At 44.7% G+C, this 13,447-nt stretch overlaps 1 protein-coding gene across 1 annotated transcript in view; it reads left to right on the forward strand.

Moving 5' to 3' along the window:
• The window catches only part of LOC107636955 (ankyrin repeat-containing protein At5g02620), a 13,959-nt gene extending 3,459 nt beyond the window's left edge, over nucleotides 1-10,500 (forward strand). The window contains exon 4 of the mRNA XM_016340423.2: nucleotides 9,773-10,500. Within this exon, the coding sequence (XP_016195909.1) occupies nucleotides 9,773-10,432 (660 nt within the window). The 3' untranslated portion in view covers nucleotides 10,433-10,500. The remainder of the gene's footprint in view (nucleotides 1-9,772) is intronic.

The following is a 13,447-nucleotide window of genomic DNA, read 5'->3' on the forward strand; positions in this document are numbered from 1 at the left end:
AATAAAATAAAAATTACAAAAAAATAAAAATAATTTTTTATTGAATCAAAATAAATTATAAAATAAAATAAAAAAATAAAAAACTGAAAAAAAGTAAAGAAAGATAGTAGAGACAAAATTAGTTTTAGGAATTGTTACGGCCCAGCCCAGCTAACACCTGGGACGACCCGGCCCACAGGCGACACGACCTACTCGGTCGGGTTCGCGTACATGACCCGTCCAGTCTACAACCCGGGCACACCTGCGCTACCAGCTGTATGACAGCTGTGAGAAAGGAAGCTTCGAGGAAGGTGGGTCTGCCTTCGCGGAACCCACACCTGACAGGGTATATATGGGGAGGGTCCTACCCCTCCCCAAGGTACGTCACCAATACCACCCTACTTTCTCTTCACCTGCACACCTCACTGACTTAGGCGTCGGAGTGTCTTTGCAGGTGACACCCCCCTCCACACGAAGTACTCGGGAAGTTGGCCACTCCAGCCACATCTCCACGACCCAGAGCCAGGCGAAAACCCACTCATTCACCCAGGGGATCTCCCCGAACTGTCCGGTACCCGACCTACCGAACATTGGTGCCGTCTGTGAAAAACGCCCGAATGGACTTCTTACTGGGCCCTGTGGAGCTCGACGATGCAAACGAACCCAGAGGGGCCGCGTTGGTGGCTTCCTCCCGGCCCGCGAGCGTACGAGGTCCCCTCTACGACAACCCGAGCCACCCTCACGACCCCAAGAGAGACGCCCCTTCGGGGGAACGGGCAGCAATAGTGCCAGGGTGATGCAGGAGCTGCGACGTAGGGTGCAGAACCTGGAACACCAGCTGGCCGATCAGGGACGTCGTCAACAAACTCCTGAACCAAGCTATTCGCGGTCTTCCGACAGACGAGTGAGAACTCCCCAAAGAAGTCGTTCTAGACGAACATCGAGCCCGTAATCCGGATCGGATAGTCTCCAGGAGGAGAACCGGGAAGTGCCAAGAAGACGGCACGACCCCATAATCTACACCCGACCTGTTAGGAGACCAGCCGCCGAGAGAAGTAAGGAGGACGATGGAGAAGGATCAAGGAGAACACGATGCCCCGTGATCATGGGTGCAACCCCCTTCCACCATTCAATCCTCGAGGTCCGGCTACCAAAGCACTTTGATAAGCCGACGGACATGAAGTATGATGGGACCCAAGACCCACAAGAACATCTGACGGCCTTCGAGGCCAGGATGAACTTGGAAGGAGTAGGCGACGAGGTGAGATGCCGCGCCTTCCCGGTCACCCTAGCAGGACCTGCAATTCGGTGGTTCAACAACCTACCGCAAGGCTCCGTAGTCAAGTTTTCAGACATCAGCCGCGCCTTCTTGGCTCAGTTCACTACCCGCATTGCAAAGGCGAAGCACCCGATCAACTTACTCGGGGTGACGCAAAGACCCGGCGAACCGACCAGGAAATACTTTGATAGGTTCAACGATGAGTGCTTGGAAATTGACAGCCTAACCAACTCGGTGGCCAGCTTATGTCTGACGAATGGACTTCTGAATGAGGACTTTAGGAAGCACCTAACCACCAAACCGGTGTGGACGATGCAGAAGATCCAGAACGTGGCTAGAGAATATATCAACGACGAAGAAGTCAGTCAAGTGGTGGCGGCCAACAATTTCAGCCCACTTTTAACCAACCCCGGCAGCACGGTAGCGGGAAAAGGCCGAAGGAGCACGCCAAAGACGGCGCACCGGCCAGGACACCTAAGCCGTTTCCCCGGGTGGGAAGGTTTACCAATTATACCCCCCTCACCGTCCCATTGTAGAAGTTTACCAGCAAATAGCCGAGAAGGAGATTCTCTCGAAGCCCCGACCTCTTAAGGACAAAACTGGAGGGAACAAGAACCTCTATTGCGATTATCACAAGGGCTATGGGCACAAGACGCAGGATTGTTTTGACCTAAAGGATGCGCTGGAACAAGCGATCCGGGATGGAAAGCTGGCCGAATTCTCCCACCTCATCAGGGAGCTGAGAAGGCGAGAACGAGACTGGGATGGAGAGGACAAGAGCCGCACGTTAAGCGACGTCAAGAGCCAGAGGACCACGAACGCGGCCTTACCATAGTAAACGTGGTAATCGGAAGAGACGTAGCTCCAAGGTCGAAGTCGGCGCACAAGAAGGACACCAAAGTCCTAGCGGTCCCATCCTCCAAACCTGTGCCAAACTCCAAGAGGACTCCGTCCATATCATTCGGTCCAGAGGACCAATGGTTTCAGGAGATCACGGAAAATCCTCCGATGGTCATCACGGCCAGGGTAGGAACCGGCCTAATCACCGAATTCTGGTAGACATCGGCGCTAATTCAAATATTATGTTCCGCAACGTGTTCGATGCTCTGGGTCTCCGAAATGCCGATTTAAAGACTCACCAGCACGATGTAGTGGGGTTGGGTGACCACTTCATCAAGCCCGATGGGATAATCTCCCTACCGATATCCATAGGGCTAGGACAGGGCAGAAGGTCGGTAATGGCAGAGTTCGTGGTTCTCCGAGACTCCACGGCCTACAACGTCATCCTAGGGAGAAAGACCATCAACGATCTCAGGGCGGTGATCAGTACAAAGATGTTGATAATGAAGTTCATCGCTAATGACGGATCTGTGGGATCCATAAAGGGGGACTTGGAAACGGCAGTCGCCTGCGACAATGCCAGTCTCTCCTTGAGAAAGAAATCCAAAGAGGCGTCGGGAGTTTTCCTCGCCGACCTGGACGCTCGGATTGACGACAATCCCAGGCCCAAGCCGGAGGGGAACTTAGAAAAGTTCAGGGTTCGCGACTCCGAGGAGAAGTTCACCTTCGTGAACAGAAACCTCCCACACAATTTAAAAGAACCCCTAATGGAGATGATTAGGGCTAACGGCGACCTCTTTGCCTGGACGCCAGCTGACATGCCGGGGATAGACCCCCAGCTCATGTCTCATCACCTGGCCTTAAAGGCGGAAGCCAAGCCAGTCGCTCATATGAGAAGGAAAATGTCATAGAAAAGGGCAGAGGAGGTGACCAGGTAGACGGCCAGCCTCCTTGAGGCAGGATTTATACGGGAACTCGACTACTCGACTTGGCTGTCGAATGTAGTTCTGGTCAGAAAACACAATGAAAAATAAAGAATGTGCGTGGATTACTCCGATCTTAACAAAGCATGTCCCAAAGACTCTTACCCCCTTCCCAACATAGATGCGCTCGTCGACGCGGTGGCGGGATATCGGTATCTGAGCTTCATGGATGCTTATTCCGACTACAATCAGATACCGATGCACCGACCAGACGAAGAAAAGACGGCATTCATAACGCCAGGGGGAATATATTGCTACAAGATAATGCCATTCGGGCTGAAGAACGCAGGGGCCACCTACCAAAGGTTGATGAACAATATATTCAACAACCTCATAGGCAAAACGGTGGAAGTATACGTAGATGATATACTGGTAAAGACCACACAGTCTGAAGACCTCATAAGCGATCTGAAAAATGTATTCGCTTCCCTCCGACAACACGGCGCTCAACCCACTTAAGTGTGCCTTTGCCATGGAAGCAGGAAAATTCTTGGGGTTTATGATAACCCAAAGAGGGGTGGAGGCCAACCCAGAGAACTGCAAAGCAATACTCCATATTAAGAGCCCAGGGTGCATCAAAGACCTTCAGAGGTTGGCAGGAAGGCTCACCGCGCTGTCCCGATTCCTCGGAGCGTCGGCTGCTAAGGCACTACCATTCTTCAACTTGATGAAGAAGGGAATAGCGTTTGAATGGACCCCAGCATGTGAAGAAGCATTTGAGAATTTCAAAAAGATACTCGTGACTCCACCTGTCCTCGGGAAGCCCAAGAACGGTGAGCCGCTATACCTGTACTTGGCCATAACGGATGAAGCAATGGCGGCGGTCTTGGTGCGAGAGGAAGAAAAAATCCAACAACCAATTTATTTTGTGAGCAGAGCGCTGCAGGGAGCAGAGTTAAGATACAGCAAACTAGAGAAGCTAGCACTCGCCCTCCTGACCTCTTCCCGTAGACTGTGGCAGTACTTTCAAGGCCATCAAGTGATCGTGAGGACAGACCAGGGAATTCGCCAGGTACTCCAGAAGCCCAACCTAGCGAAAAGAATGATGACTTGGGCTGTTGAGCTGTCCCAATACGACCCACGATACGAACCCAGGCAGGCAATTAAAGCTCAGGCCATGGTCGACTTTTTAGTAGAAGTCGCAGGAGACACAACCGAGACACCGAGTACACAGTGGAAGCTCCACGTGGACGGAGCTTCCAACCAGACATTTGGGGGTGCCGGGATAATCTTGGAAAGTTCGATGGGAGTCGTATATGAGCAGTTGATTAAGTTCGAATTTCCAATATCAAACAATCAAGCAGAGTACGAGGCCCTTTTGGGGGGTTTGGCCCTATCCAGGGAGGTTGGAGCCACGAGATTACAAGTATGTAGTGATTCATAGGTCGTGACCTTGCAGATCAACGGGACATACCAAGCCAGAGACTCGCTGCTGCAGAGATATCTGGAGAAGGTCAGGGAGCTAACCAGGCAATTCGAAGAAGTCTTAGTACAGCACGTCCCGAGAGAAAGGAACACACGGGCAGACCTCCTGTCCAAGCTAGCGAGCACCAAACCAGGGACAAGCAACCGATCTCTCATTCAAGGCCTGACAAAAGAACCGACGGTCACCCTCCACCTAACAAGGGTAGAACCTTCTTGGATGGACCCGATCACCGACTTCTTGGAAAGTGGCAAGCTCCCTGATGATGAGAAGTCGGCCAAAGCTTTGAGAAGGGAGGCGGCCAAGTACGCAATCGTGTAAGGTCAGTTGTTCAAGAAGGGACTCAGTCAACCCTTGCTGAAATGCCTGCATCCAAACCAAACGGATTATGTGCTCAGAGAGGTCCACAAAGGGTGCTGTGGTCACCACATCAAGGGCAAATCCCTAGCAAGGAAGCTCATCAGAGCTGGTTATTACTGGCCTTCGATGATGAAGGACTCCAAAGAATCCGTGAAGAAATGCGTCAAGTGCCAGGAGAACGCCAATTTTCACAGGGCGCCGGTGGCCGAGCTAAATCTGTTGACGTCTTCCTGACCTTTCTCACACCGGGGAGTCGACCTCTTAGGACCCTTCCCAGTCAGTCTGGGGCAAGTCAAGTACCTAATAGTTGCTATTGACTATTACACCAAGTGGATAGAGGCCAAACCACTAGCCAGCATATCCTCATCAAATTGTTGAAAGTTCATGTGGAGACAAGTAGTAACTCGATTTGGCATCCCGGAGGTCGTTATCTCCGATAACGGGACGCAGTTCACTGATAGGAAGTTCGGAGAGTTCCTCGCCGGTTTGGGCATAAAGCAAAAGTTCTCGTCGGTGGAACATCCCAGACCAACGGCCAAGCCGAGGCCGCGAATAAGGTCATCTTGCTAGCCCTCAAAAAGCGGCTTGATAAGAAGAAGGGAACATGGGCTAACGAGCTTGCCTCAGTCCTCTGGTCCTACCACACAATCCAGCAGTCGTCTACTGGGGAGACCCCATTTCGTCTGACGTACGGGGTGGATGCGATGATACCCGTGGAGATCGGCGAGCCGAGCCCACGATTACTCCTGGGAGGAGTTGAAGAAGCTGTGGAAAAAGACCTAGTAGACGAGGCTAGAGAAATGACTCATTTGTCGGAAGCAGCATTGAAGCAAAGGATGGCCCTACGCTACAATGCCAAAGTGCTCAAGAAAGAGTTCGAACCAAATGACCTGGTCCTGCGGCGGAACGACATCGGACTGCCGACTCACGGGGAAGGCAAGCTAGCAGCAAACTGGGAAGGCCCGTACAGGGTAAAGGAAGTAATCGGCAGGGGCGCCTACAAGTTGGAAAGACTTGACGGCAAGGAAGTCCCGAGAACATGGAACGCGAGTAACCTGAGAAGGTTTTACTCCTAGATCAGATACGCCGAGTAGGCGACCTGCGAGGCTCAGTAAGACCCAAAGTCGCTTTACGGTTAAATAAATTACTCTTGTTGAATGCTTATTATTGCCATAGGTCTAATTAACTGCCGATTAATGTTCACTTGTGATTAAATTTACTTTTTCCCCTTTTTTACACATTCTACGTCAACAAATTTCTCACAATACGTGGTAAATGAGACGACAATACGGTAGCCCGGGACTGATCACCCCGGGAACCAATCAAATTAACGCCATAACAAACGGCCATAGCAATAATAAGGCCACCACTCGGCTCTGTCAAATTACCAACGCAACGGTAAACACACAAACGACAAGCCAATACCAACAAAACGGCAACAAAATAGAACAAAAAGCATTACCAAGTAAGAATGGAAGAGCATTAATCATAAGCCGACCAGGCGAATACTAAAGTAGTTTAAGGTTATATCCAACATGCACAACAAAGTTCACCAAACTATATGATAAGGTCTACGAAAATTACAAAATTCACAAGATTACAGAGATCACTTCTTCGGCATATCGACAATTTTGCCGTCTCGAATGGTCTTAAAGACCCCGATTGTCGATGTGTCGAAGTCAGGAGCCACGATCTTCACTTGGGCTTTAAGAGCCTCCTTGGTCATAAGTATAGCGCTCTTCCCCTGCTTCACGACCTCTTTGTACTTCCTTTTAAATTCGTCAGCCTCAGTCTGAGCAGCCTTAGTCGATGAGACAGCCTTGTCGCGCTCCTTCTCCAGCGTAGCCACCCGACCTTGCGCAGTGTTGAGCTGACCCTTCAAAGTCATCTCTCGCTCGGTTAACCGGAAAACGGTGGCATCAGAAGTCTTCAATTTTTCCTCAGCCACCGCGGCCTTCTCCTCGGCAGCTTTGACCTTCTCATCTGCTTTGGACAGCTGCTCCCGAAGTGTTTCAACTTCCACCTTAAATTCGTTGTTGGCCTTAACAGAAGATTTGAGCCTCCTCTGCACTGACTGCATTCCCGATAGCTCAAACTCGGCCTTTCGTGCTATAGCGGCACCGCGAAGGAGAGAACGGTACATCCACCTCGCTTGCCCAGGGAGATCAGAGCCATGGAAATATTCCTCCGTGTTGGGAAGCAGCTGAGAGTCTATAAAGTTTCCGGCATCGAAGTTCCTCTCCATCACAGTGAGGGCTCCTTCAGGGCTGGAGGACGACCTCTTCCTCTTCGGGTTGCTGATAACCTTCACATCATCATCCTCAAATTGTAGATTGGAGGTCGAGTCCTCGCCAGTACCAACAGCCTCATCCTGGATGGGAGAAACACGCGCCCCGTCAACATTCTGGGCCGACACCTCGGCAGCATTGGGGAGAGGCACTGCCTGAGGCACCGCCTGATTCTCGTTATTCTCCGGAGGAGCTTCCTGGTTCTCGTTGGCCTGCTCCTCATCACTGTCATCAGTAAGAAAAGTATTGAATAGATTTCAAGACCGGTCACTTCGGCAGACATTCCCACTGCAACAAAATTGAAACCGGTTAGTCGTGAAATCGGCACAACAAATCAAAGCAACAGTAACGCAAGAAACTAAAGTTAAAGCTACTCAAAAATGTAATTTCTAGTGACTTTCCGGTCACCCATAAGCAGATGGGGGTTCACATGGTTTTTTTCCAAAAACAGCCAACAACACGTCGGCAATTCTCTTATCCACGGATGACATCCCTTGTATGTCACCTTAGTAAAAGCATTCGACCCCGCCCCGAAACTCCAATATGTCAGGATGAGGCGCTGCCCTTCTAACGACAACCAGAAGGGATGACGACCTCTGGCTGGACGTACCTTGAAGTACTTGTCCTTGAACCCATGGTAAGAGTCCTCGAATAATCCAAAAATCCTTTGACCCTGGGCAGACCGGAAGGACATAAACCCTTTTCTTGCCTTCCTCTCTTTGGAAGGATTCGTAAGGGTAAAAAAATAAAGAAATACATCAACAGACACCGGCAGCTCGAGATATTCACACACCATCTCGAAACAGCGGATGGAAGCCCAGCTGTTCGGATGCAACTGCGACGGCGCCACGGAACATCGGTTAAGTAGCGCCATTTGAAAAGAAGAAAAAGGAAGGCGAACCCCCAATTGAGTAAACATTGCCTTGTAGAACCAAATTCAGTCAGAAACTCGGGGAGAGTGTGGGTTGAGTTCGTATATCCGCTTGTGAGGGGCGGGGACGAATACGTCATAGTTAGCTTCCTCGTCAGTCCCGCCGCACAAGTACTCGGCCTGACGAAACTCGGTTAGCTCCTCCATGCCCATTTGGTTAAGGGAGTCCTTCACGTTGGAAGTCATCTAGGCATACCGATCGTAAGCCGCGTTTGAGGCGGAAGCCCGCGCAATGTAACGGGGAGCCATACCTACAGTGGGGCACCACTCAGTTATACTAAGAGACCGGGTGGTCGGAACTAGCCCAAAAACTACATTTCACCTACTCAGCGACTACAGTCAAGCATGGACGAAGCAAACCTTGACAATTCTGAACCCAGTATGCTAGAATGGTAACCCCCCTACTTAACACTAATGTCATCAAACATGCAAGGCAATCAAAGAAGCAACACACATACAAAAATGAACCAGAGAAAAACAAATGGCATGAACAACAACATGAATCTACGAAAATCTAAAAGTAAAGAAATGGAAAGCTTACCAGAGATGTTTGCGTTAATTTGGAAGAATTGAAAGAGTAAATGTAGGCAGAACAAGGGATGGCGCTAGAAGAAGAGCGAATGAAGAAGCAGAGAGTAGCGCAGGATGGGATGAGAATGTGGAAATGAGAGACGTAACTGAATCTAGAAACTAATTAAGGAAGCGCGAAAGGCAAAGGATAAAATAGTCTTTGCTCATGGGTTTTGAAATAACCCATTATGAGCATTAATGGTCAGCGCAAAAAGCGAGGCGTCAAACGGCACACCCCGGCATCGAAGAAGCCCACGCGCGTGGAGAGCACGTCCCGAGCACGAGTAGCCGGCAAAGCGACATCGCACCCACAATAGAGTTAAACACGCCAACCACGGCGCTCACGGCCATAGCTGGCGTGTTGGGGGCATTGTTACGGCCCAGCCCAGCTAACACCTGGGCCGACCCGGCCCGCAGACGACACGACCTACTCGGTCGGGTTCGTGTACACGACCCGTCCGGTCTGCAACCCGGACACCCCTGCGCTACCAGCTGTATGACAGCTGTGAGAAAGGAAGCTTCGAGGAAGGTGGGTCTGCCCTCGCGGGACCCACACCTGACAGAGTATATATGGGGAGGATCCTACCCCTCCTCCAAGGTACATCACCAGCACCACCCTACTTTCTCTTCACCTGGACACCTCACTGACTTAGGCGTCGGAATGTCTTTGCAGGTGACTCCCCCCTCCACACGAAGTACTCGGGAAGTCGGCCGCTCCAGCCACACCTCCACGTCCCAGAGCCAAGCGAAAACCCACTCACTCACCCAGCTGGTATCCCCGAACCGTCCGGTACCCGACCTACCGAACACAACTATACTAGATGCACATCAAGATCTATTATTAAAGGGGAGTGCTAGGTAAACAATGACTATCTTGAACAACATGAACAATCACCAATCAAATAAAAACACATTATACCTCCAAATTAACCATCTAAATCTTAATATTAAAATAACCATCCGTACACCTAGTGAAATGAACATCCGATCTATTGTTCACATTATTTAATATTTTCATTGTCTACCTATACTTTTTCTTATTAAAATTAGTCTTTTGATGTACAAATAACAATTTTGTTTCACAAAATATAACAAGTACTATTTTATATGCAAATGCAGGGCATAATTTGGGGATTACAAAAAGTTGGAGCTAGAGTAAGCCAACGACTCATCACTTTAAAATCAAAGAATATGGGTCCTGGCTCGAAGTTAACGTTTACAAAAGAAGCAAAAGAGTCACATTTAATAGTGGCAACTCTGATTGCAACGGTAACATTTGCAGCTACATTTACCCTACCGGGAGGTACCGTGCAAGACGGTGAGCTTAAGGGTACACCTATCTTCAGGGACAAAGCTTCTTTCAAAGCTTTCATTGTTTCAAACACCATAGCAATGGTTATGGCCGCTTCCGCAGCTTTCATACACCTTTTCTCACCGTTGAACAAAGCTAAGTACTTGGACTATTACTTTTGCGAAGCAGCCTTCTCTTTTATTTTGATTGCAATAGCAGCAATGATCGTAGCATTTGGAACAGGAACATATGTTATATTGGGATCTTCCTCAATTGGGATTTCAATTATCACGGTTGGGTTATCGTTCTTCCTCGTCTTCAGGCAAGTGCTGTACATGAGTTTTGAAGGCAACTCTATCTTTACATTCATAAAGAATTTAGTGAATGCAATGGTTTTTCCATTCCTAAAATTTGCTGCTAGACCATTTGGCTTCTATTTCCTTTTATTCAAAAGGACATATGATCCTGAAGGAAGAATCATCTTCTAGTGCTTTTTTCGTTTGTAGCTATTTATTACCAATTTAATATACATACATACCCATGGGACTGTAATATAGATTGGTACTTTTGCTGTATTTCATTATTGTATTATATAAAGTTCAAGGTGTTCTTGTTAAAATTTGGATTTCATAAAAAATGACATTGTACAACTTTTTATATGTAACCTTCTTTTAATTTATCTTTATCAATCACTTTTAATATTAAAATAAAATATTAATACATAAAAATAGTGCATAAAAAAATACATACGATACTTTTTATTTTAAAATCTTATTATTTAAGTTATGTCAAACTTCTTCTTATTTGAGGTTTGATTAATTATTTTTTAAAAAAATACAGTAATACACTATATTTTTTTATTCTTGAACATTTTAAATATATGTTTAAATTATGGTGAATATACTACTATGTCCTCTTTAAAATAAAGGATAAATTATCCCCTATGATATATATAGTGCTTATAATTATAATTAAGTTGAATGTTAACCATAACAATTAGGTATATGTTCTCTACTTTTCTTTCTCTTTTTTGTGATTATTTAAATTTAGTTTAGTACCGCCAGTCTATGGTGGTGGTGGTGGTGGTGGTGGTTGTCACCGCCGAAGAAATCTCTTTGCGATGAATTCACAAACCCATCAACAAGGTGCAAGTACGTATTCAGCTCGTTATACGTGGCAACATTTGTGCTACCGAGGTACGGAGAATTTCTGCTACATAGGCGCCACTCCTTCCCAATCTCAGCGTACACCCACTGTGCCTCCTCCACCCTCTTCTTTATGGTGATAACATTCTCAGAGTTCACTATCTGCAAAACTTTTGTCCCATGAAAGTGATTAAATTCTTGTGCATAATTGTCACCTCATCTTGCAAATCCTATCGTCTGCAATTGAATTCGACTTGATCTCCACCTCATCGACAACAATGTCTTTAATCTCATGAGGATCCGAATCTACCATCTCTTGAAATCTGTATTTGACATCATCAACAACAATATCTTTAACTGTGTTTATGACTTGAGGATTTGAAGAATCTTTTCAAATGTCTTTATGACTTCTATCATCACGGACTATAAGCTCTCTCTACCTTAAGTACATCAATTACATTTGTAAAGATATCTTTCACTTTATAAAACTCATCTGATGAATCACTTTAATATATAATATTACAAGAAATAATTTACCTTTTATTTTAAAAAATGTACGATAGAATTCACCTTAAATTATATTCTTTTCTGTTAACACGTTAACGGAAATCAACCCTTGATGTGATAATTGTATCTCAATGTGTCACTGACATGTAATAATTTTCGACTAACATAATAAAATTGCATCATCATACGTTATCTCATTGAGAATATAATTAAAATATAATAAAATATGATCATACAATTGAAACCAAATATTAAAGATAAAATTAAAAATACTTTTAAAATTTTCTTTATATAGTTTACTCATCAAAGATTCAAAGATTCATCAAAGAGTTGATATCTCTTTGAATGGGGAAGTATCTTAATGGAGTAATTTGGTTAGATTTTAAATATAAGAATAGTTATTTTGTTAAAACTGAATCAAATTAAGCAACTCATCTTTCGTGCTCATGCTAAAAACTCTGCCTAAAACATCCATTTGCATATGTAATACCTGAAAGAGTATTAGAATTGTTATTTTTGAGAAATAATAATTTCACTTTTATTTTTTATAATGTCACATTATATATATAAGAAAAAAGAGTAGTATTATCAAAATATCAATTCTATTTTTATGATTCAGAAATCTCCTAGTGAGTAAAGTACAACAGCATCCATGCACTCATTCCCGAAAACACTGTTTTATTATTTGTGCACATTATACTTTTCGAGTAGTACTACACATACAAGTTATTTGGGTTTATAAATCATATAAATTGCGCCAAATCACACGTGCTGCTCAACGGTTTTCATAGCGTGTTTCACGTTCCTCCTCCTGTGCTTCTTCTTCTTCTTTGTATTTCTCCTCCTTTTTCTTCGCATGTTTCATCCTCATCGTTATTTTTTTACTACTGTTGTTATTGTTGCATTTTTTTCTCTCTTTCTCTTTTTATTGATTTTGTAACATTATGTATTTTTTTTCTTTGTTTGATTTTTTCTCCTAAAAAGAATTATAAGAAAACGAAATAAGAAAACAAAGAAGAAGAAGCAGTAAAAGATGAGGAAGAGGAAGAGGAAGAGTTTTGAATTATGCAGAACTTATCAGAATAAAAATATACCAAAAATTCTTAAAATTACACCAAAATATATTCGTGTTACACCCAAATATCTTCGTGTTACACCCAAATTTGCTGCAAATACAGAAAAATATTTTCTCTAATGCTGCATTTTTCTTCTTCTTTTTTTTCTTATTTCTTTCTTTCTTTTAGTTAAATGAATGTAAGTTCATCCTCTTCAAAGTAATTTTACAGCATTGTGTATTTTTTCTTCTTCTTTGTTTGATTTTTTTGTTTTTATTCTTGTTAAGATAGTAAAACAAGAAGAAACTTGAGAAGGTAAAACAAAAAGAAAAAGATGAATAAGAAAAAAAGAAGAAGAAGATAATGATGATGATGAAAAAAAAAAAAAGAAGATGCAGTAGAAGATGAGGATGAGGAAGAGGAAGAGTTTTGAATTATGCAGAACTTATCAGAATAAAAATACACCCAAAAATTCTTAAAATGCATCCAAATATCTTCGTGTTACACCCAAATATCTTCCTATTACACCCAAATTTACTGCAAATACAGAAAAATATTTTTTTCAATGTAAAACTTTTACATTATATTCAATTCAAATCATAAACGATGAAATATTATTCACCTACAGAATCATAAACTACTAACAAAAAAATTCTAATGAAAAGAAGAAGAAGAAGAAGGTGCACTAACGAAGCGCGTAAATATAAATGACTTATAAAGACTTGTATAAAAAAAACGCTTGTATGTAGAGAATTATTCATACTTCTCTACCCTTACATATACTTCAAATTAAGCA

The sequence above is a fragment of the Arachis ipaensis genome, chromosome B04 (genome assembly GCF_000816755.2).
Source record: "Arachis ipaensis cultivar K30076 chromosome B04, Araip1.1, whole genome shotgun sequence".
NCBI lineage: Eukaryota > Viridiplantae > Streptophyta > Magnoliopsida > Fabales > Fabaceae > Arachis > Arachis ipaensis.